The sequence below is a fragment of the Ambystoma mexicanum genome, chromosome 9 (genome assembly GCF_040938575.1).
Source record: "Ambystoma mexicanum isolate Mex_15411 chromosome 9, UKY_AmexF1_1, whole genome shotgun sequence".
Classification (NCBI taxonomy): Eukaryota; Metazoa; Chordata; class Amphibia; order Caudata; family Ambystomatidae; genus Ambystoma; species Ambystoma mexicanum.
In genome coordinates, this window is record NC_090931.1 from 389,632,569 (window position 1) to 389,656,902 (window position 24,334).

The 24,334-nt window shown below is 46.1% G+C and overlaps 1 protein-coding gene across 2 annotated transcripts in view; it reads left to right on the forward strand.

Annotated features, from left to right (window-relative positions):
• Positions 1-24,334, forward strand: part of PHKG1 (phosphorylase kinase catalytic subunit gamma 1) — a 417,011-nt gene that overhangs the window by 267,814 nt on the left and 124,863 nt on the right. For both annotated transcript variants that reach the window (XM_069614874.1, XM_069614875.1), the window contains exon 5: positions 10,522-10,587. In XM_069614874.1, the coding sequence (XP_069470975.1) occupies positions 10,522-10,587 (66 nt within the window). The remainder of the gene's footprint in view (positions 1-10,521; positions 10,588-24,334) is intronic.

Sequence of the window (24,334 nt, forward strand, 5' to 3'; positions counted from 1 at the left end):
GAGTCTGGAATGAAATCATGAGCCTTAGAATATTGTGTCTCTGTTAAGAATGTGAATGATTTGTTTCCTCAATATGGTTTAAGTTCTTTAAAAAGCACATACGCTTTGCTATTCTTATCTCATTAAATAAAGCATATTAAATCTAGCAATATAGTTTTTCTTAGAAACCTCCCAGACACAAATATTTGAAGTAGTCCTTATTAAACTGGATAAATGCAGCCATCATGCACAGCAATTCCTGTGCGTTTTTTAGGGGGATTGCTATGGACTTTAATGTGTCCCTTAAGAAGCGAAAATGGTAGGTGATTACAAAGGAGAAACGTGCATAAAGCGGCCTGCTGCGGGGAACAATGACCACGTGCAGGCGATCATGCAATGCATTTTCTTTAACCGTGCTTCTTACGGACTTGGGAATACAGTTGTAAAACACAGAGATTTCTAAGACTCTCATTACTAAAGGGAGATTATTTTGAGGTGTGGAGAGGAGAAGAGGCTGTATGCCAAATATGGGGTTTGTGTCAGGGCTGCAGTGAAGGATAGGCAGGACGCCAGGCTATAGGGTTGTCTTGTGTGTGTGGGAGGCGGGGGGAAGGGGGTTGAAGGGGCAAGGCGCCTATTTAGGGGAGGGCGAGTGCAAGGTATAGGAAACTTAAAATATTCATCTATCTGTGCAGCTGCACAGGGCATACCTTTGCCCCTTCACTGAGATAAAAGGGTTGGATGCCTGTGAATGACAGGTTAGCACATCCTAGGAAATTCAGCAGGGCAAACCTCCCACAGGGGTCTTTTTTTACAACACAGCCCTTTGAAATCAGCATTCAGCAATATATTTAATGCATTATAAACTTGTAGTCTTCCATTCATGCTATATTAAATAAAACTACAATATTCAAACACGTTTTGCTTATCCTATTTCTATAATGAGTTATGTATCTGTCGGGATTATTTCAGCACTTTTAAGTCAGCTCTATTAAATAGCATAATCTTGTAGATATGTGGCCAAAGTGTGGCCAAAGTCGCTAAATTGCAGATTGTGATCTGATCCCGACTTCACTAATTGAAGTGTGTGATCCTGGGCAAATCATTTTATAGCACTATGCTTTACCTGGCAACATTGGAAATCCCTGGAAGTAGGTGGCCTGCTGGGGAGGTGGCCTGAAGAAGCTAGGATCCCCTGGATTGACGGCAGTTGGCTGGTGTGAACTATTACAGGACACTTAGGCGAGAGGCGTGGCCCTGCTGAGGCTGGGTAACAGGCAACCTAAGGGCTGGGGACTTCTGGCAGCGAGATTACACTTTTTGCAGCAGCGCAGTGTGCTTACTTGCCCGCCACCGCTTTGGTGCTGCCTCCCCTGGTGGAGGAGGGTTCTGCTGTTGACTGCCACATAGATCCCGCTGGACTTGGTGTCATATTACAGGCACTCGATTGAGCATAGTTGCTGAGCAGCTGCATTGCATGTTCTGGTGGAGACTGCTCCTGCCCAGTGCACAGATACCAGATAAACCGCATAGGAGAAGAGGCAAGCAGACAATGATGGACACTTATGCCCAGAAAGATGAACAGGTGCGGAAAAGACGCCTACAGCTGCGGGGGACTGCAGAGCCACGGCGTTGCTGGGCCAGCAAAAGGAGAATCACATCCTGGCGGCTATTGCATCCTTGAAGTCCTGTCTAGAACAAAAGGTGGATGCAGTTATAGTGGATGTGGGACTGCTGCGACAAGATGTGAGGTCGCTCACATCTTGTCTGACCGGATTGGGTAAGTGGAAATGCAGGTGCGTGAAAACACATCTAGCAATACTGCTGCTCAGGTGCAGGTGTCAGAGCTAATGAATAGAGTGAGTGTCTTGGAGCGACGGGTGGAAGATTCGGAGGGTCGGGCCTGGAGGAACAACACCAGAATACTTGGGCTGCCTGAGGAGGAGGAAGGAAACAACCTGACCACATATATCGAAAAATTCATCTTACAAGAAGTGGGTCCTGGGACGCTGACGGAAGGCTTCACGGTGGGGAGGGCGCACAGGCCACTGGCATGGAGACCACCCTCGAGAACTCCTCCGAGGCTCTTAATCCCGAAGATCATGAACTTTAAAGATAGGGAACGAATCCTGGTCTTTTCCAGAGCAGGGGAAAGCATTGTGCGGGCGTCAGCAAAGCTAGTGATATATCCTGACTACACTATGCTGGTGCAGAGGCGTACGGCTATGTTTGGCCCCACTGAAGAGCGATTATGCAGGGCCAACATCAGATATATGCTTGTGTATCTGGCGAAAACTTAAGGTGCTCTACAACGGTCAGTCCCACTTTTTTGAGATACCACTGTGGCGCACTCCTGGATCTGACACAAGGGGTATCGCAGAGCTCCCAGAGAGAAGGAACAACACTCTTGTGACACTGCGATGCCGGGGTAGGGGACACTACCTCATAATAGCGGCACAGGGCAATGTATGAGGGACAATGTGCTGGAGTTACCGGTTTAGAGTTCTTGGAATCTTTGTAGGTGTGGGGGGCAGCTTCCTGCATTGGACGCTGGGACACCCTGACAGATGTTATTTCTGATGCCCGTTTTATGGCGACAAGCTGCTGTGCGCTGCCCTACGTGTGGGGGTGGGGAGTGGGAGACGCAGTTGGGCCTGAGTGTGGTTTTGGCCACTGGGTCTTTGAGTTCTGAGATGGGAGAGGAAGTTGGGTTGGTTCTGTTAACTTTTAGAGACTGCAGTTGTACCTGTTGTTACTGGGTTTATGGGTTTGTTGGGCAGCAAGGATGAGAGGAATGCAATGGAAATGGGTAGTCTAGTGGGTAGCACCCTACAAGTACGGCTATCGCAGCGCGCATTCATGGCACTCCTACTATCAGGGTGGGCTGTAGTGGGGTCCAGAGGTGGTACACTGGAAATTATATCTTTGTCTTAAGGCAGAGTTGGGTCAGTGGGAAAAGTTGGGGCCCGGAACGTGTTGAGATATGGTCAGTGAATGGAAAATTGTTACATGGAACTTCAGGGGCTTTAACAGTTACGTGAAAATACTCCAAGTTATTGCTTATTTAAGATGGGCGTGAGCAAAAACATCACTGCTTCAAGAAACACACCTCACTGCGGATCGGCGGCCTGTGAATGCTAGTAAGTGGGGCGGAAAACTATATGGCTCTCTGTTCCATCGTACACCAAGGGGGTTCTAACATGGGTGGCGCCTCTGGTACCTTTCCAGTTAATAGAATGTATGTACGATGATGAGGGTATGATGGCCCTGGTACACAGGTTTATCGAGAATACAGAGGTATGCTTTGTTTACTCCTACGCCCCCAACAACAATGCTACAGTGTTTTTTTAATTCTCTATACTCCATAGGGGCAATGTGGGTCTAGGGAAGGGATTTTAACTGTACACTCGACCTAGTATTGTACAGGTTGGATGATAAGTACCAGAAACCGTCCTCCACAGCTAGGGTTTTGGGCTCTTTGCTGAGGAACCTGAAATTGGTAGACATTTGGAGGTGGCAACATGGAGGAGACCTGCGCTACTAGAGTACATACCCGCTGAGATTATATTTTTGCCGGGCAGGAGGGTGTCAGGGAATTCACTGCCACTGAGTACAAGGGTAGGGTGCTTTCAGACCATGCCCCGCTGATCGCGATTTGGCAGATGACCTTCCCTAGGCCGCCTGTTCCAACTAGGCGCTTTAGAACTGAAGCCTTGCATGATGAGGTTTTTAGGGGATATTAAGAGGACCGAATAGATGAATATTTTGTGACCAACACGTGGAGTGTGGCTAAGTTTGGCACTGTATGGGACACCTTTAAAACAGTGATGAGAGTGGCTGCAATAGGCAAGATGGGCGGGCTGTGGAAGGAATTGTGTGAGGCCCTTTCCGACATGGAGGCAGCTATCGAGAGGGCAGAGCGCGACTGGGAGGGGGTGGCTGACGGCAAATTGCAGATATTAGTCCTGCGACAGAGGTGGGAGCGGATTGACAAGTTAGATTTTGTAAGCTATAGTCGGAGGCTGCATGCAGAGGGGGACAAGTCTGGTAGACTGTTGGCATGGTTATGTTGATGGGAAGCGTCCAGGGACATGAAATGCGCTATACGTAATGAAGGAGGTGAAGTTGTTGTGGGAAATAAACAGTGCCTTCAGCCGGTACTATGAGGACTTGGAGGCTCTTATAGGCGGTTCTCCATGATAAATCAGGATTATAAAATCCTTACTGCTTTGTTAGCCAACAGGTTAAAAGGTGTGATCGGAGACTTAATCACACTGATCAGACCACATATGTACCTGACAGGAACACAGCGTGGTACCTGCGACATCTGCACCACATGATGCACTGTGCTCGGCACCTCAGGGTGGACTGCATAGTGGCTTCTTTAGATTCGGTCAAATAATTTGATTCTGTTAGGTGGGACTGGCTATATGAGACCTTGCAGCACTCTCGGGTGGGGCCTGGGTACCGGCAGTGGGTAGAGTCCTTTATACACAGCCCGAGCTAGGGTGAGGACTGGACACATGTCTCAGAAGCCTCGGGCTCTTGAAAGGCACCAATCAGGGTTGCCCAATATCTCCAATGTTGTTCTTCCTTGCCTTAGAGCCGTTGGCCACGTTCCTGCGCACTAAGTATGCAGACGCTGGCATTCAGATCGAAGGGGCTGTGCATCTGATATCACTGTATGCTAAGGACATGCTGATTTATGTCCCTTCACGAGATAAGAACGTACCAAATCTCCTTGATGTCATGGATCATTTTACTGAGGTTTCTGGTATTCGGATAAGTCATGAGAAGCCTTGCCTATTCCCATTGGCAGAACTCGTGGGACAAGACCGTGCGCAGTTGCCGGACTTGGGATTGAGATGGTACTTGGAGACCTTTCGATATCCGGGGGTCAAAATCAGCCATGATATGGCCGGTTCTCATGCAAATAATACACAGAGAGTGTGGGATGGTGTGCTCAAGTCGATGACGTTCTGGCAGCGGCTGCCTCTGTCGGTAATGAGTTGGGCCGCCCTACTGAAGATGGTAGTTTTACCCCGTTTGTTATACCATTTCATCAACATCCCTTATAATATCCCTCGGTGGTTCCTTGTCACCCTGGATACAGCGATAAGGGCCTTTCTGTGGGGAGGGAAGAGGAGTAGGATTGCACTGGGCACATTGCAGAGGGACTTTGATGGGGGTGTAATACGACTAACTCATTTTCAATTATACTATCTGGCAGGTCACCTGCAGTTCATGGTGTGTTGGTTAGCGGACGAGACTACTCTGGACTCGACGCTCCTGCAGCCGTCTCTTCGGCAGTGTTTTTGAAGGAGATTCTATGGGTCATAGACACTGATCCCTCGCCTGAGCCTTGGCTCCTTAAGGTCGGAAGGACTCTGTGGTGCAGGGTTCGTAGGAGGTTGGGAACCACAGACCCTTATTACCCTAACATCCCGCTCGTAGCGCTCGCAGGTGAAGGGCTGGTCTCTGTGAGCAGGATCCGAGGTATGGGGAGGATCACAAGCTAGTCACATTGGGTGACCTGCTAGCGGAGGGGAGGTTGATGGATTTCACAAGTCTGAGGCAATCCTCAGGCATACAGGTGGGTCCGTTTTTAATGTACTAGAGCCTGGTGCAGAAAATTGAGTTTTCAGTGGGAGTTGAAGGGGATTGAGCACTGGAGGCTATGTACGATGTAGCAGAGGGGAGTCACATGGTTTCTCAACTGTATCAGTTACTCCTGAATGCGGACAGGGAGACGACCCTGGGTGCAAGTGATTGGCAGGTGGCAGATTTCAGTAGATCACTCACTGACACTGAATAGGCTCGCGTGTTGTGGTACACTAAGAGGGTTTCTAGGAACTCCAGATTTAAGCTCATTCAGCAGTATGTTACTCACTGGGCCTACATGACCCTGCATACGATTTCTAGATTCAAGGGGTTGGGGATGCTAAGATGTCCAAGATGTGCGAATGAGGTTGCTGATTTTTTCCACATGTTCTGGTCTTGCCCGGTTATTGGTAGATTTTGGCAAGGGGTGATGGACAAGGTTGCCGGGACGGGAATACAGACGCACGCCTGGCCGGCAGAGGCCTTTTTGCTAGGTCTAAATCCACAAGGGAGGAGTCACACTGCTCACATAACACGCATGAAAGACATCATCTGTGTACTAGCGAAACGGAGGATTGCGATAGCTTAGAAACTGCCTGGAGGACCCCGGGTTGAGGCTTTGTGGGCGGACTTTGAAAGGTGGGCCCTAGCAGAGTCGGTTGCTGTTAGGGAGAATTCTCAAAAATGTGCTAATTTCCCTTACCTTTTGAGACCACCAAGCAACTTTGCTGGATTTCTAGGATTTTAATTTTTACCTGGAAAGAGTGTGAGCCTTTTTTCCCACTCTTTCATGTATTTCGATGAGTTTTTTACTTTTGTGTTCTTTGGATATGGAGTTTTAAAACAACTCCATAGGCATCATCTTTTTCTTGTGTTTCACACAGCACCTTCAGTGCAGTGGCACAGGGATGTCTTTCAGACTTCCCAAAGTTTAAATACCTTCTCTGGGACTGACTACTGTCTCCCAGAGCATGTAAAGTTAAATTGACTTTACTAGTCTTTTTAAATTTACAGACCAGCACACACTATCTTCCTATAGAGTGCTTAAGGGGTTGCCTAGCATCCCCTGAGTCTAAACACTGATGTAACAGTCAAATGGCTGGTGGCAGTGGTTTAAAACAAACTACCATGATTTTTCCCGACTGCGAACACCAGTAGCTAAAAATCGGGGCAGCCATGTTTTTCAATATGGCGCCCAAGACCTATCTGTAAAAACAGACTCCGGTCAACTTTTTTTGCCGTTTCTTTCAGGAAAGGACCTTCTAGTGTTTGTCTCTGCGCGCCAAACCAGGTTTGGTCCCTTTGTTCATTGGCCTTTGGTGGGCTTCAGTGTTGAAGCCCTCTTCTGGCGCCTGAGTGTCTGGGATGGACAGGATAAGAGGGAGGTGCCCAAAACTCCCTGTGCTTAGTCTCCTAGGAGACCTGAATGCACTCTGGCGTGATTGGCCGGCTGGCTGTCCGGCAAGCACAGCCACCCTGCTGGGTGAGTGACAGCTAGGCTGGAATGAATGGGGAAAAACTGTTTAAAAGCAGGCCTCTTGGACTTGGAAAGCAGAGTCGACCACTGGAACGAAAGAACGGAAGACGGGTTGAAGGAAGACAACTGCTGCAACTCCTAGTCCACCGGCGAAGCCCTGCTGCAGGTCCTTATTACCTAAAACTCCATCGACAGAGAAGCCCTTCAAGGTTAACTTCTTCTCTTGAGTTTGGTGGGAACAACCAACTCGCAAGTCACCTGGACACCGTCTCTATACTGGTTGAATTTTCTTCAGAGTGCTGTTGAAAACCGGACAGCCAGTGAGAAGGATACCAGTTTTTGGTGTTTAAGGCACTCGCACCTTAAACCGACGTTTTGCCAAGCTTGTGCCTCTTCCCTGGGCAGTGCAGGAACCTCGCAATGTCCTCCTTCTTGTCCCCATGACTGAAGCTCAGGAACAGCGAGATCTGCAGAAACTGCCAGGAACAACTGCCTCAGCTACAGCTCTTCTTCATTTCAAAGGTACTGTGCAAGTATGGTCAAGAAATCTTTTCTGCCGCAGTGAAAGTTTGTGAAACTTTCCCAACTTTGAAGGTTTGTCCTTCCCTAAACCAACATATAACTTTTCGTCTGACCAACTACTTTGAAAAACCGTTGCAAGGACTTAACCGTTTTCTACCAGAACTGTGCTATCCTATCCAAGACTCTGAACCATTGACTTTGGCCCAGGCCTATTCGACTGAATTTCTGGTTGTAGTGTACTGAAACTATTTGCCCTACCTCTGAAAGTATGTGTGCTTTAATTCTTTTAACCATGTCTTTTTACCCCCTTTTAAAGTAACTGAAGTGCCATTTTGCTCCCACTTCAGGGGGAGCTGAACTTGTTCAGAAACTGATTGGTTGTGTATTGTAGTATATTAGATTGAAATATTGAGCTGCTCTTACTAGTGGAATGTTTTCCAACTGACTGTGTAAATAAATGTATATTCTTTTACCAAGAAACTAGATTAAGTGTTTGTTTGAACCTCTGTGATTGCTGCCCCTTTGTGTAACCTCTTGTACTGCTCAGGTTACTTTCGAGATAAGTCTGGCTGCTAAGCCACTGCTACCACATTACTGTGCAGGCTTGTACCAAAGGTGAAATTGTACTTACACTTGTAGTCTTAATTATGTGCAGTGTTCCCAAAGGATACTGCATGTGATTCTGCCTAACAGTTGCTTGGCGCAGAGCAGTGTATAGTGGGATGGGCGAAGGAAGTATATAAATTGAGGCCTGGGATGCACTGGTGCAAGCAATGTTTCCAACGTCTGATGAACGTCCCCCATGAGAGGGGCCTTTAACGGCGCAAATGTCCTGAAGAGAGACGTGTGGGGGTGCAATGAGCACTGGAGGGCATGGGTCGAGTGCAGCAAGCGATCTGGTAGGCCCGGCTGAGGGTGAAGCCGGCTCCTGGGTGACTATGATGCAGTGCTGGGAAGCTTGGGGACTCATTGCATTGGCACGTACGGCCTCAATCACTGGGTATACGCTGGTGAAGATTATGCACAATGGTAGATTACAGCCTGGTGGTATAGGTTAACTGCAGAGATGTCTGGTGGTGGGGCTGGGAGTGGCCAAGCCAGAGTAGGGCGATTGGGGCACATCTCGTCAGGCCCTATACAGTGAAGAATGGGTTACAGTGGTCGCCATCGGAGGTCTTCGGATTGAACAGATTGTCTCAGGCCACGGGATCTGACTTGGATTTGGGTGTGGGTTATTGTCCGCTTTGTATGGCGGGCTGAATAGGTGTTAAGGTTGTGTTCTTTGTTTACTGAAATGCCAATAAAAAGTTTTTTTTAAAAATAAGCATAGTCCAAAAAGCATTGTATGGCTTGTGTCCCACTTACCTTGCAGACCGAATCAAATGGTATCACCAAAATGACAAATCAAGCTTCCTCTTTGTAGAATTCACTCCCAGCTGGGACTAGACTGAATGCTGCATGATTTTCAGGAGACAACTGGACACCTTCTTATTTGAGCCCACTGCTCAAATAAGAATAGTATAGGTAGTATACTTATGGTTCATTTATTAACTCCGTGAGGCAAAGTGTGAGGCTTTATGCACTATATAAATTCTTCACATTTAATCCTTTCTACCTCACTTTGTCACCTTACAACACCCCTCTCTGCTCAACCCAACCATCCTACCTCACCCCTCTCTATCCCCATCCACTCCCCCTATGTCACACCTCTCTACCCCACCCACTCTATATCCACAAACGGACTCTATTCTGATCTCCCTCCTTCATCCTGTTGGTGGTGGACCCCCGCCAACTCTTCCTCTACCTCTCTCTACTCCACACAGCCTATCTAACCCTGAGCCCACTGACCATTTGCCTACACTACCACACCCACCCACTCAAATACCATCTACCTCCACTCCCCCCTTCATACAGCAAAACCACCCACTCTAGCTCCTCCGTCCTATCCCCAACCACACTAAATCACCATTGCCTGACATGCTCACCCCTGCACCCAAGTATAATCACTGTGAAAACTTTAAAGGGTCCAAACTTGTCGGCAAGTCAGTGCTTGCTGATACCTAACATTATCACAAGATGTAGTAAAAAGACTGACATACACCAAAGAAAAGACAACTCCTTCTGCTATGTCTATCATTAACCCAATGTGTCTGCAAACACAGACTTGCAGACATGTTTCAAATTACTGGGTGAGTAGATGGCAAGCATTGACTGCATTCTTATCGGATCTGCGTGATTCTTCCGTCAAGGAAAAGTTTGCATGAGAAATGTACGCACCTCAAAAGGTTTGTACATTTCCCATGCAAACATACACTGCAAACCACTACATACCCACACCCCCACCACACCCACAACACACCCCCCACCCACACCCCCACCATAACCAAACCCTACTTACCTTTTCTTTACGCTGTGTTCCTGCGGTGCCAATTCCCTTTCACTTCCGTGATCGGCAACCAGCACCACAGGGTCCTTTTCTTTTTTTAAAATTAATTAATTAATTAATTATTTTTACAGGCAGCTGCAGGGGTTTCCCCCGCAACCCCTTCTCACTATACTGTAAAGTGTAATGAGCGGGGTGTTGAGGGGGACACCACCGCAGCCCACGTCTTTTTTTTTTTCCTTTGTCAGGTGTGCAGCGGGGGTGTCCCTCCAACCCCCACTCACTATACTGTATGCATGCCACCAAAGGTTCGAACTTTTGGTGTTAGAACCTTTGGTGGTTTGCATTTTTCAGACTTTTGGTAAAGTCGCACCTCTTTTTTCAGTCCTTTCGCACAGTTACTTCTTATCTCTGAATGTAAAATGCAGTACACAAAAGCAAAAGAACTACAGGCTTTGTCAATGCCTACTGAGCATGACAGCACACTTTTTTAAGCCCTAGTTACCTTGAGTCTTACATACAAACTGCCTCTAACATATGTTTCTTTTTAACCCGGCAGAATGAAGCGAGGAGAACTCTTTGACTACCTCACAGAACAAGTCACCTTAAGCGAGAAGGAGACCAGGTAGGAGAACACAGGAGTGCCACAACTCTCTCTTTGTATCAATGCCTAAAATACGTTACTGAAAGGACAGACACACAATAGTATGCAGAACCTTGAGAATGCATTGTAGGTGGGGCGAAATGTGCCAGTTGTTCTGATTGTGTAATACTCCTGCCGAGATTTATATGAGATTATTGATCATCTGTATTATTCGAAGTACACCCAAAATGCGCTTTTCTCTTTCGGACTCAACTCAAATATCGGTGTGTTCCACAGGAGAAGAATCCGTGTCCCTGTACACTAAGTTGAATTCCATAGAAAGTTTCAACATATGATTAAAGATGAAAATATTTGCAGAACGTTTAACATTTCAGATGTAGTGTTCCAAAAAAGATTGTTAACTGCAATTTCATACTTATAGATGCATCTGAATTCCTTAAATCCATACGTAATTGGGCCATAGAAATGATATGAAATGTCATTGTAAAATAAGGCACCATAACTCTTTATAGATGGACTTCTATGGTTGGCGAGTGCACAGGTTATTTAAACGTGCATGTTCAGAGTTTGCTGCTTGATGGATGCATCGAGGTCTGTATTTATGAGAAATTCAACTTTGTAAAAAGATATTATGAATTAAAATCAATACAATAACCTTGTTATGTCATGTGGATTTATACTGTGCACCTCTGCCATCTGCATGGTCTCCAGGCCCTGACGTGGCTCTGTAGGAAAAGTGGGTTAGTGAGAGGGAGAGAGAGATATGATAGAGGATGTGCTTGCAGAACCAGGGGAAACAGCCGTCTGTGTGTGTGAGCTTTCTAGATGTGCTTTGTTGTGTGCACTGGGCTTGTTGTGTCTGGAAGGGTGGTGTCCAGGGCCTGAGTTGTTTATTGTATGCAAGTATTTGGTTTTGTAGCATGGTTAGCGAGGAGTGTGTGGTTTGTGTGTTTGTAGTGGGTGATTTCAATAGTCCTCTTCTGGGTGTGTGTAGTACGTGAGTGGTGTGAGGGTGTGGAAAAGAGAGGGGCGGTGGCTAGCTGGTTTCTGGACTCTGGGTATGGATTCGTTTTATTGTTGGTTCTTCATTCTGTATTGTATTTTGTTTCCTTTGTTCCCTGTGTATGGTTTGTGGAGGTGTGCGCCTATGTTTGTTTCAGGGAGTTAAATAGCCAGGTTTTTAGTGCTTCCTGAATATTAGGTGGTCTTCCATCATTTTTATTTCCTTCGGTATCTAGTTCTATAGTTCAGATAGGAAAAGGCAGTTCCTCCAAACTTGCTTTTCTCGTAATGTCTTGTTTCTATTTGGAGGTTGTTGGTTGATCTTACGTTTCTTCCTGGTTGGTAACGGGTGATTTTAGCTTGGAGGAATTCGGCTGCTTGTCCATGTAATGACTTGTGGGCGATGCAGAGTGCTTTGAAGTTATTGCGCTTCTTTACTGGTAGCCAGTTTAGACTTCTCAGGACCAGTGTTATGTGGTCCCTTCTATTTAGTCTCAGGAGTAGTCTTGCTGCTATATATTGGATGCCTTGTAGTTATTTTGTGAGGCATTCTGACATTGCAAGGCAGAGACTATTAGCGTAGTGTAGTCTTGATAATACCAAAGAGATGATCACAACGGTCCTGCATGGGAAATTAAGGGAAGGGAGGATCTCTCGTATTCATCGCAGGACGTAGAATTTGATTTTTTGCTCTTGAGTTGAATTGTGGTTCTAAAGAGAGGCCGTTATCCATGAGGATTCACAGATTTATTTATCATTGTCAATGACTCCGGTTGGGTTCCCCTGGTCGTTGGCCAGCTCAGGTGTTCCTGTGTTGCATTGTGTTCCATTGGGGAGATCATTATTTCTGTTTTGGTCAGTATTAGCTTGAGATTGTTGTTTGCCATCCAGGTATTTATGTCAATGGGACATTTATTGAGGGTGTTGTACGGGTCTTGTTTAGAAGTTATCTTGTAGATGGATGAGGTGGGTGGAATGGATGGTAGGTGGGTGAATGGGTGGAATGGATGGAATGAAATGGATGAAATGTATGGAATTGGTGTAATGGATGAATGGATGGAATCGATTAAATGGACAGAATGGATTGAATGGATGAAATGGATAGAGTGGATGAAATAGAGTGGATGAAGTGGATGGATGAGACGGATGGAATGAATGGAACTGGTGTAATGGATAAAATGGATGGAATGGATCAAATGGATGGAGTGGATGGAATAGATAGAGTGGACGAACTGGATGGAATGGATGGAGTGGACTGAATGAATGGGGCCAATGGAATGGATGGAATCGATGAAAGAGATGGAACGGACGGGGTGGACGGGATAAATAGGGTGGATAGAATGGATGGTGTAGAGGGATGGAATGTACCAAGTGTATGGAATGGATGGAGTGGATGGAGTGGATGCAATAGATGAAGTGGGTGGAATGGATGGAATGGAAGAAAAGATGGAGTGGATGTAATGGGTGGAAATTGATGGATTTAATGGAGTACTCAGTTAGAACTGTGAGCATTAACCTGAGTCACTTCTAGATAGAAATGCAAACATTGGCATGTTGGAGCTGCGAACATTAGCCGAATAGCATCTAGATGGAAATACGAATGTAAATGTTATCATGCCCCACACGTGTATCACTGTGTACCCTGCTTTCCTGCTCCCCTTGCTGTTGCTTTATATCCGTATCCGTATATGTGTGTCGCTCTGTTCCCTGCCATCCTATCCAGGTGCCTGGTCTAGGCGCTTTAAAGATAACCATCATATCACATCACGCTTACTCTCTACTATACACCATCATTCAACTAGAACACAGCTATACCGCTGATTAATTTGGCCTAGCTGTTCACATACGAATACGACCCCACAAACACCTCATCACCCTAATAAAACGCAGCTAGCCAAGCCCATTCTGGCCTAGTTGCTCACATATTCGTCCTTCAGGCCTGGGGAGCCAAAGCCCAGTCTGGGTGCCCACCCACCAGACTGCACACATCCAACTGAAATCTCCAGCACCACACCCAATGCTAGGATGCAGCTACCACCCAGCAATTACATCAGCTGCACACATATCTGGTGCACCCACGCACCCTACGACCCAATCTCTCTCTATTGACCAGAACTATGGTTCCCGAGGGCGTTCAACCTACCAGCGCTTTGAGGTCATACCAATGAAATATAGAGCGCTATATAAATGCTAAGTAACATACATTAACATAACATAGATGAGTTGGTGTCATCTGTGTAAATGTAGGTCGTCAGTTCATGCTTTTGAATGAGTTTCATTAGGGGGGACATGTAGATGTTGAAGAGAAGTGGGGAGAGGCTTGATCCTTGTACACCACATGTGATGTTTTTAGTGTTTGATATAAATGGTGGTAGGTGTGTTCATCCGGTTTGGTTGGTGGGGAAAGATTTCAGCCATTGCATTGCAGCTTTTTTATGCTGCATTCCTTCAGTCTCTTCATTAGCGTTGTTTGGCTGATTGTGTCGAAGGCGGCTGATATGTCCAGTAGTATCAATGTGCTGTTGTCTGAGCATATTTTTTGGTTGTCCCATATTGAGAGCCGATACAGTTCCTCTCATGAGTCTGAAGCCGACTTGGGATTGGCCAAGTATTCCGTTTCTTTCTATATGATGGAGTAGTTCTTTGTAGACGTGGTTCTTTAGGATTTTCACTGGGAAAGGTATATTTGGTAGGTTCCAGGTGTTAATATCCCCGCAAAAATATTGCGATACAAAATTATCACTATATTTTTGCCGCAATATTGACCCATGGACCCTAAGGGGGACACCCCCACAACCCCCGCTCCCACAAAATATCCTCCCCAGAAATATCGCCTATGGCGAGACAAACGACCATATGTATGGCAATATTTTTGGTGGGGATATTTTGTAGGGATACCATTTGGTATAGGTCTGTAGTTGGTGGGGTCTTCTGTATTTTCTGTTTCATCCTTTGGGAGGGGGTTGATGTACGCTGATTTAAATGATTGAGGTACTATTCCTTTGTTAAGGGATAGATTCATTAGTAAGCGGAAGTATATGGCTGAAGTTCTGTGGGTGAGGAGTTTTTTGTAGATACCCGGTGGGCATGGGTCACTGGGCAAATAAAGCGCTTTTGGTGTCTTTTTCATTAGTTTGTCAACATTTTCGCCTATAGGTTTGAATAGATTGAGTGTTGTGGGTGCTGATGGAGTGCTCATTTCTGGGAGTACTGGTGGGATGTTTGTGGTAGTGCGGCCTGCATCGATGGTCTGTTGTATTGTTTCTGTTTTTGCGTTTAGCTGGGTTGTGATGTTATCACATAGGGTTTGGGATGGTACAATGCAGTTGCAAAAGTTGTTGCAAGAAGCTCGGTCTTTAACTTCCTTGATGATTTTGAACAATTATTTAGCTGGTTTGTAGGATTCTTGCAGTTTGTAGAATTCTTGCAGTGTAGTATGCTTTTTTGGCTTTCAGGACTGCTGATTTGTATATTCGAATTTGTCATTGGTATTTGTTTTTGTCCAATTGGTTGTAGTGTTTTCTCCATTGTTTTTCCATTTTGCGATTAGCTTTTTTGAGTTCCCTCAGTTCTTCTGTGAGCTATTTAACTGCAATTTCCTTTGGAGGTTTACAGTTGCTAATTGATCTAGCACGTCTGTGATCCAGATGTTAAGCTTCTTTTCCACTGAGTCCAGTGTAATTTAGCTGGGAGGTGTCTCGTTTGGTTGATTCCAATATATCTGTTAGTGTTTCCAGGTCAAGGCCTTTCCAGTTTCTTTTGTTTGTCGCCGGGAGTTTTTATGTTTGTGGCTATCATGTGGCTCGAGATTTTGACGGTGAACAGGATCATAAGGTGGTCGCTCCATATGATTGGTACCTGTGGGGTGGCGGTCCATCTCTGCAGAAGATTGCGTCTAGAGTGAGTCCAGCACTATGGGTGGGACCGTTTACTCGTTATTTGAAGTGGAGGGTTTCCAGTAGGGTGCTGAGGAAGTTTGTTGTGGTTTCATTTTCTCTTTCGAACCAAATGTTGAAGTCCACCAGAATAATTATGTTGTCATGGTTTGTAGAGAGGTTGGCTATGGCGTCAGTGAGATTTGTGGTACAGTTGGGGTTGTAGGATGGCGGTCTAGAGATCAGGAGGAACAGTAGGTTGTATTGGATGCTGAGTCTGAGGTTGATTTGGAGGAATTTGCAATCTTCTATGTCGGTTAATGGGAGTGGTGTAGAGCAGATGTGATTTTTGTGTGCACTAGTCTGTACTGACTCACATTGGACCAGTAAATGCCTCACAGTTTCCAGCATGACCCCACAGTTCGTGTCTTCTCTTGGGGTCTTCTTACAGGCCCTCTCAATATCCTGAGTCCTGACAGTATTACATTTTTATTTCAGGTAGTCCCAGACCAATGCATTCCCAAGGAAGCGCTTAACATATGTTGGAACCTTTCCTCTCTCCTGCATATAACATACATATTCCAAAGTATGTTGATGAGTGGCCAGATTGATAATGGTTTGTTCTCGAATCACCCAATATATATTTCATATGAGCTTTATGGGAAGTGAGTGTGGTGCCCAGGGAACACGTGGAGCCATGTGCGCCCATCTATCACTGATGGCGGTAATCTTTGCAATGTGGCTGCCATGCATCATTGAAGATCAAGTTTGGATCACCTCAAATATCAAACCCTGCAACGTAGATGTGGGAGCATTAGCCAGTTTCCAAGATGTGGTTAGGCAGTTCAATTGGATCTTGTACGTAATAGGAATGATGTTGAAATCCAAATATACCAATTCAATAGAAGTATAGGAGGGAAGTCTTAGCCTTAATTCATTTAAAACATTTAAAAGCTTGCAGAATGAACAGAACTGTGGTCTCCTGTCACTTGAGTCATGGATGGGAATAGGGCTTGAACTTGGAGTTCCAGACACGATAGCGAGTGCCCTCACTTCCGTTGCATTCCGCGGACAAGAATACTCTGCTAGGTCAAATACAAAGAGTATTTCATAGCAGAAGGCACGGGTGATGAGAGATGTTGGGTTAATATGGTTGTAGGGTAGCCTCACATCCTATCTACTTGCACATGGGTCTTGGCTTACGTGCTGCTAATTGAGCAGAATTATCCAGACATGGCACAAGCATGCCAACCAATTGTATTAGTGCATATAACAGAGGACCTTATGGCTTGAGAAACCAATGAAACACTGTGTAACTGATTTGTCTAATATGACACGTTTGAAGAGGTAGTCATGAGTTGTCTACCTGATAATGGGCAACCAATAACAAACTTAGCTCCAATAAGATTGTATAGCTAGATGTGTCCCTTAATTCCAACCCTTGATAGGTTTTACACTATTGCCACGTAGCAGGACGTCATTCTGATGCATGAAAAGAGTATATAATTGTATTTCATGCGGAAATCGCTTAGAGAATGAGCGTAGGTCTGCTGATGTTCGTTGTAAACTCCATGTTTTAGATAATTGCTAATAAAACAGCAACTTGCCATCTTCTTGAGTTTGTCCGGTTATTTGGACTCAGAATTATTCTGGTGTAATCCCATCCAATACAGTTGCACATTCCAAGGGCCATAAACTCAAGTCTATAAGGAGAGGCTGAATCATCTTCAAGATTAACAGTTAAAATACTTAAATCCAGGGAAATGTCATCTGTTGTCTGCACTGGAAGAGTGGGTTTCAAAAAATTCTTAATAGCATTCCTACCTTTGGTAGGTTTAACTTTTTTTTAACTACCCTTTTTAACTTGCTTTTGTTTAACCACCACTACTTCCACCTGTGACACACAGTCAATGGGCTCCTCTGTCACTATCGTAGAAGGCTCTTCAGTTACCTCAGCCAATTGTGAGTCGTTTATATGAGAAAGACTAGCTTTTAATTTGCGAAGAAACTTCTGTGAACCCTTGTTCTCGCAGTTTTGGATTTTTGTTCTCGCAGTTTTGGATTTCTTTTTGGTCAACAATCTTTGTGACTCCCTTCCCAAGGTAGAACTATCCTCGCACATTTGCATGATTAAAAGCTGAGTATCCACAATTTACTCAGTTACAGTTAGCTCGCCTGAAACACTATGATCGTCATTAATCCATACAGGGGCCAGACAATAACTACTTATTAGCATTTTAGGACTATGAGAACCCTTGTTTGTCTCTGTTGAAAGAACCTCACTTAGATCTTTCCGTACAGTTCTGACCGCAGGTGAAGTAGAGTCCTTTAACGTTGACATTGGCCCACAGTCCATAAGAAGCTCATCAGATATAGTGGCTACCAAACCTTTCCTCTTATGGGTATTCGCAAAAATAAAACCTTCAACAAAATTTAACTCAGACATTATGGTAGACAGCAGGTGTTCATGTAATTTGTAATCATAGCTGATAACCTCGGAAAGTTTAACCATAAAGATCAGAGTAAAATTGAAAGCATGTAAGGCAGTCGGTAGAACATTGAATAGAAGATTCCGTAATCAGTGTGCAATTTCCATTCTTGCTTTGAGATGGAGACGGGAGATAAGAACTGGCTCAAATAGTTTAGGAGAGTCAGAGGAGTAAAGAGAAGGTGAGAGTGATAGCCTAGAGGTTGAGATTTCATCATGAAACAACTGTGCCACCGCAGATGCCTGCTGCCCTCTATCTTCAACATCAGTGAGGCAACTTACTGCTGCACCCCTCATGGACCCTCAGGACCTTTTCGGGAGTACATCTGATCAGAAAACACACCAAGCATTGAAGGGTCACTTACTGAATGGGCTACTGACGGCCTGTCCAACAGCACCTGAACAACTTCAGCAAAGTTTACGGCTCTAGCCACACCATCAGGTGACAACATATTAGTGGACAACCTTTCCTCGATAACTGGGGGCCGGGATGGCACACTTAGTACCACAGTCAGTATTGCTCCTAAATAGGCATCTGGCATGTTTGCCAAATCAGAGACAGATGTATTACGTACTGCATACATTGTGTCCGCTCCGGCTTGGTCATACACAATGAAATACGTTAAAATACAAGCAAACCTTTCTGCGTCGTCCGTGGACTGTTGCATACTGTCCACTCAACACCCCACTCCACTCCTAGCAGTGATTTAAATACCAGAGGGTTTTCCACTCAAAGAAGTCCTCCCCTGCACAAGCAGCCTGTAGATGGCTCTGCTACCCCTACTCCAGCAGCACTGCAAAACAGGTATTGTTGCTGCAGACTGTCCACTCTACTCCACACTCCAATATGGCGCTCCACGCCTAGCTTTGATTTGAATACCAGAGTGTGTTCCACTAAAAGAGTTCCACCCCTGCACAAGTAACCTGTAGATGGTTTTGCTACCTCTGCTCCAGCAAAGCTGCAAAACGGGTATTGGTATAGGTACACGTGTATCCAGGGTAAATGGTGAGCTTAAAACAAAGTAAAGATTTCTTTACAACCACTTCCCAGATCGCTAGATCTTCCTTAGGCATTTAATGAGTATTCTCAAGTGGAATCGTTTTTCTGGGCCTAGCCAAACTTCATGTCTCAGAGTTAGAATGGCTTCTTAAGGATCGCACAACGAAGTCTCTGGGTGTTGTTATCTTCAACCTCAAGTCATTTCCTTGAGTTTTTCATCGGTTATCAGACACTCCGACTGTAGAGGATTGAGTAATTGTGTGCTTTTTTTCTTGTCTCCTGGTTCTGTAGGTTCAGGTGCTCTTCTCAGACAGGACTCCTGGGTCTTCTCCTTGGTCTTGCCCCCTTGTGTGCATACACGTTAGGCCAGGGTAGCTGTAGCAGGCCATGCTGGGTAACGGCAATCAGAGCCCCCGAGTTTTTACCAGGTGACTGGCCACCCAAAGTAATCTATGAGCAGGCTGCTGTTGTGTTCTCCTCCCTCTCTTAGCTCCCTGACTTTAATTCCCAACACCCAATACAATCTCTGCCTCCTCGGCATATCACAACAGTCTCAGACCTAAGGGGGCCTCTCTTACTCCTCCTCTCCTGTCCACTGAAAACTGTCATGATCTCTGCTTCCAAAAGGTCAGGGTTTTCCCAACTCCCTTGGAAGCAGATCCATAACCCAGGTTACGAGTGCCAACCAGTCCCAATTGGGACCTTTTGGACCCAGTCCTGGCGCCAGTGGCACCAGGCTCATAAATATGCCCAGTCCCAGCGCTGGAAGCGCCGGGCTCATAATGCTTGGGTGGACTTACCTGCAGCAGACCATGCTGCTTACTTGCCTGCCAGTTGAGCCTCTGATCCTCTCCTGTTTGGAACTACTTTTCCTGTTGGGTGGGGCTGGAGCCACTCCCTAGATTCAGAACACTGGAACTCTTCTGGAAGGCAGGAACTCTTTTCTTACCAGGAACTCTTTTCTTACCTAGGCGTGGCTGTGGAAGGAGACACCTAAGCACTACAGGAGGCTATTTAAACCACACCCGGTGGATGAATCTTGCTTTGCGTTATTCTGCAACCTCTGCAGCAGGACGCTCATCGTGTCTTCTGCATCCAGTCCTGGGCCTAAGGAAAAAGGCTTACCATCCTGAATCCAGTCTTCAGCAACACCTATAAAGACAAGAAAGAACAGGTTAGCATTCCGGCATCTGAAAGGCAAAGGCTTACCATTCTGAATCCAGTCTTCAGCAACACCTATAAAGACAAGAAAGAACAGGTTAGCATTCCGGCATCTGAAAGGCAAAGGCTTACCTACGCTTCGTGTGCTCCGGAGGTCTTCACACTGCATTCCGGCATCTGAAAGACAAAAGCTTACCAACTCTTCGCACGCTCCGGAGGCCTTCGGCGCTGCATCCCGCATCTGAAAGACAAAACAAGGTGCGTTTAAAGACATTGGGGAACTTTAATACTCACGTGCCATTACTCCTTTCCACATCTAATCCAGTGGGTATTCCGGCACCCTGCAGCCGCTCCTAACTCGTACCTGCAAAATAAAAAGACAGTTAGAGCGCATCGTGAAGCAGGCAACAAGCGCTTACTTACGTGCTTCCAGGCGCTTCTATTCATCACACGGGCTCCATCTTCAACTCACTTCAGCCCGTCATCCGCCATCGCCGGAACCCTGCAAAACAAGAGACATCATTACTAAAGACTTTAAAGACATTTGAATGACTCGAAACTTACCGTTCGTGCAGTAAACGACGGACAGCAGTCCTCTGAAGTCAAGAGGCCTGCGCTACCTATCCAGTGAAGAAACTGGTTACAGCACCCTGCCCCGAGGCAGATGGAGAGCTCGGCATTCACTTACCTAAGGTGAGAGCGTTAACCTTTGGGGGTCTACAGGAGAGGAGAAGAGGAAAGAGATAGGGACACCCCAATAACCCCAGTTCATTAACCCCATATTTTCTATCTGCAGACATCTTACTCTACACGTCAGGCATACAGTGCACAGAGGTCCAGCCCAAAGAGCCAACCGGGTGCTACACATCACCTTTGAAGATACGGTAGTCGCCCAGTCAAGACCGGCGCCTCTGCGAGAATCAGGTGAGCGTTACAGAACGCAAAGCCTACCGCAAAACTCTCGCCCAGGCGCTATGGAAACCTCGGATACTGACCCCCTAGCCCGGTTACTTGGGGAACTAAGGGCAGAAGTGCATGCAGCTCGTCAGGAAACGAATGCTCTAAGAAGGGAACTAATTATTTCCAAGGAGAGAACAGACAATCTTGCTAGACAAGTGCTACAGTCACAAGCCGGACAGACCCCGTTACCCGCATCAGGGGCAAATCTTCCTTCAACATCCTCTATGAATCCAGTGCAGATCAACCTACCTGGGAATGTACCTCTGGCTCCGCCCGAACGATTTTCTGGTGACCCAAAGAGGTTTGCAGTATTTATCAATCAGTGCCGGTTGCACTTCTTATGCCGGCCAGCAGCCTTTCCAACTGATCAAGCAAAAGTAGCTTTTGTACTTTCGTACCTTAGTGGCAATGCGGCAGACTGGTCGATCCCTCTAGTTAATCAAGATGATCCGGTTCTCCATGATTTTCAAGCCTTTCAGCTTAGTATGAAAAAACTGTTCGCAAGACATTCACAGGGGCAGGCCTTGGACAATGAGCTTCTTTCGTTGCGACAGGGTAATCAAGACCTTTTGGCTTATATTGCATCTTTCAATAGACTAATAGTGGAAACTCAATGGCCTGAGGACAAAAGGATTACGCTGTTTTATAGAGGTCTACGTGGAGAGCTCAAAGACGTTTTAGCCCAAGTAGTGAATCCCCCACAAGACTGTTCGGATTATATAGACTTGGTCGTTCAAATAGATCACAGGCTGCAGAACAGGAAGGCCGATCGTTCCAAGTTTGATGCTCGAGTATTTTCCAAACCGCCAACTCCTTCCAAAGGAGTAGACTCCGGGGAACCCATGCAAATAGGGGGTCTGAAAGGTCCTCTAACACAAAGGGAGCGGGAAAGGAGGAAACAGTTGCAATTATGCCTATATTGCGGAAACTCAGGGCACTTTCTTCGAGACTGTCCGGTGAAACCTGCCAAGAAGGCAGTAGGAGCTGCAGTTACCAAAGTTACAAACTCTGAGCAGGGAAACGACCTCGCTCGACAAGAATAGAGGTCCTCTTGCCGAGCGTGAAAACCAGTTCCGTGACCTCGCATTTCGTGATACCTATGGTCCTCATTAGCCCTGATAATCCGGATCGATTACATGCAATTGAAGCTTACGTCGACAGCGGTGCCATCGGCAATTATATGGATCATGAAATGGTTTTGAGGATGAATCTAACTCTTTGTCCCAAGGCTGTAAAGGACGTCATTACTACGGTGGATGGTACGGAGATAGCCTCCGGGCCAGTAACTCATACCACTCAAGAGGTGACGCTAGTAAGTCAAGATGGACACCATGAGAAGATCGTGTTCGATGTGATCAAGGCCCCTCAGTTTCAGATTATTCTAGGAATACCTTGGTTAGAGAAACACAATCCTCTGATCGATTGGCGAGCAAGAACGGTCCAGTTTCCAGAATGTGTCTCTACTTGTCACCCTCCACCTGGTGTTGCACTGGCCGCAATTTCTTCAGAGACTCCCCAGTTACCTCCCGAATACCTAGAATACCAAGATGTTTTCCGGAAGGATCAGGCTAACTCTCTACCTCCTCATAGGTCTTATGACTGCCAGATAGACCTGATACCTGGATCTACTCCTCCTTGTAGTAGAATTTATGCCCTCACCGAGCCTGAGAACCTTCACCTTCGACAATACCTGGATCAATACCTGGCAAATGGGTTTATTCGTCCTTCCAAGTCCCCTGCTTCTTCAGCTTTGTTCTTCGTTCCAAAAAAGGAAGGAGACCTTAGAACTTGTATCGATTATCGCTCCCTGAACCAGATCACCGTTAAGAATAGATATCCGTTACCTTTGATCCCTGAACTCCTGGACCAAGTCAGAAAAGCATGCATATATACAAAGCTGGATCTTAGAGGAGCTTACCACTTGGTACGAGTAAAAGAGGGCGATGAATGGAAGACGGCCTTCCGCACCAAGTATGGGCTATTTGAATATCAGGTCATGCCCTTCGGACTTTGCAATGCCCCGGCCGCCTTTCAATATTTTATGAACAATGTCCTCAGAGAGCTCATAGATGTATGTGTTGTTGTTTACATTGACGACATCCTCGTTTATTCTTCATCGGAATCTGAACATCGGAAACACGTGAAAATGGTCCTCGAAAGATTGCGTCAACACAAACTTTTCGCTAAGTTGGAAAAATGTGTTTTCAACGTGACTGAAGTTGAATTCTTGGGATTCATATTATCACCTGGCGGAGTGCGTATGGATTCAAAGAAGGTCGATGCAGTTCTCAAATGGCCATCACCATCCTCCGTAAAAGGTGTGCAAAGCATGTTAGGCTTCGCTAACTTTTACCGCAGGTTTATCCCCGAATTCTCTCGAATAGTCCAGCCCATCACTGCCTTGTTAAAGAAAAACAAACGTTTTGAATGGTCTACCGAGGCGGAACCTGCTGAATATGTCCACGCTCCTCGCCTAATCAAAAGATTTCACCGAACATTTCCTGACAAGCCAAAACCCGCGGAGAAGCCCGGTTTGGGAGGGGCCTTGAGGGGGGGTACTGTCATGATCTCTGCTTCCAAAAGGTCAGGGTTTTCCCAACTCCCTTGGAAGCAGATCCATAACCCAGGTTACGAGTGCCAACCAGTCCCAATTGGGACCTTTTGGACCCAGTCCTGGCGCCAGTGGCACCAGGCTCATAAATATGCCCAGTCCCAGCGCTGGAAGCGCCGGGCTCATAATGCTTGGGTGGACTTACCTGCAGCAGACCAAGCTGCTTACTTGCCTGCCAGTTGAGCCTCTGATCCTCTTCTGTTTGGAACTACTTTTCCTGTTGGGTGGGGCTGGAGCCACTCCCTAGATTCAGAACACTGGAACTCTTCTGGAAGGCAGGAACTCTTTTCTTACCAGGAACTCTTTTCTTACCTCGGCGTGGCTGTGGAAGGAGATCCCTAAGCACTACAGGAGGCTATTTAAACCACACCCGGTGGATGAATCTTGCTTTGCGTTATTCTGCAACCTCTGCAGCAGGACGCTCATCGTGTCTTCTGCATCCAGTCCTGGGCCTAAGGAAAAAGGCTTACCATCCTGAATCCAGTCTTCAGCAACACCTATAAAGACAAGAAAGAACAGGTTAGCATTCCGGCATCTGAAAGGCAAAGGCTTACCATTCTGAATCCAGTCTTCAGCAACACCTATAAAGACAAGAAAGAACAGGTTAGCATTCCGGCATCTGAAAGGCAAAGGCTTACCTACGCTTCGTGCGCTCCGGAGGTCTTCACACT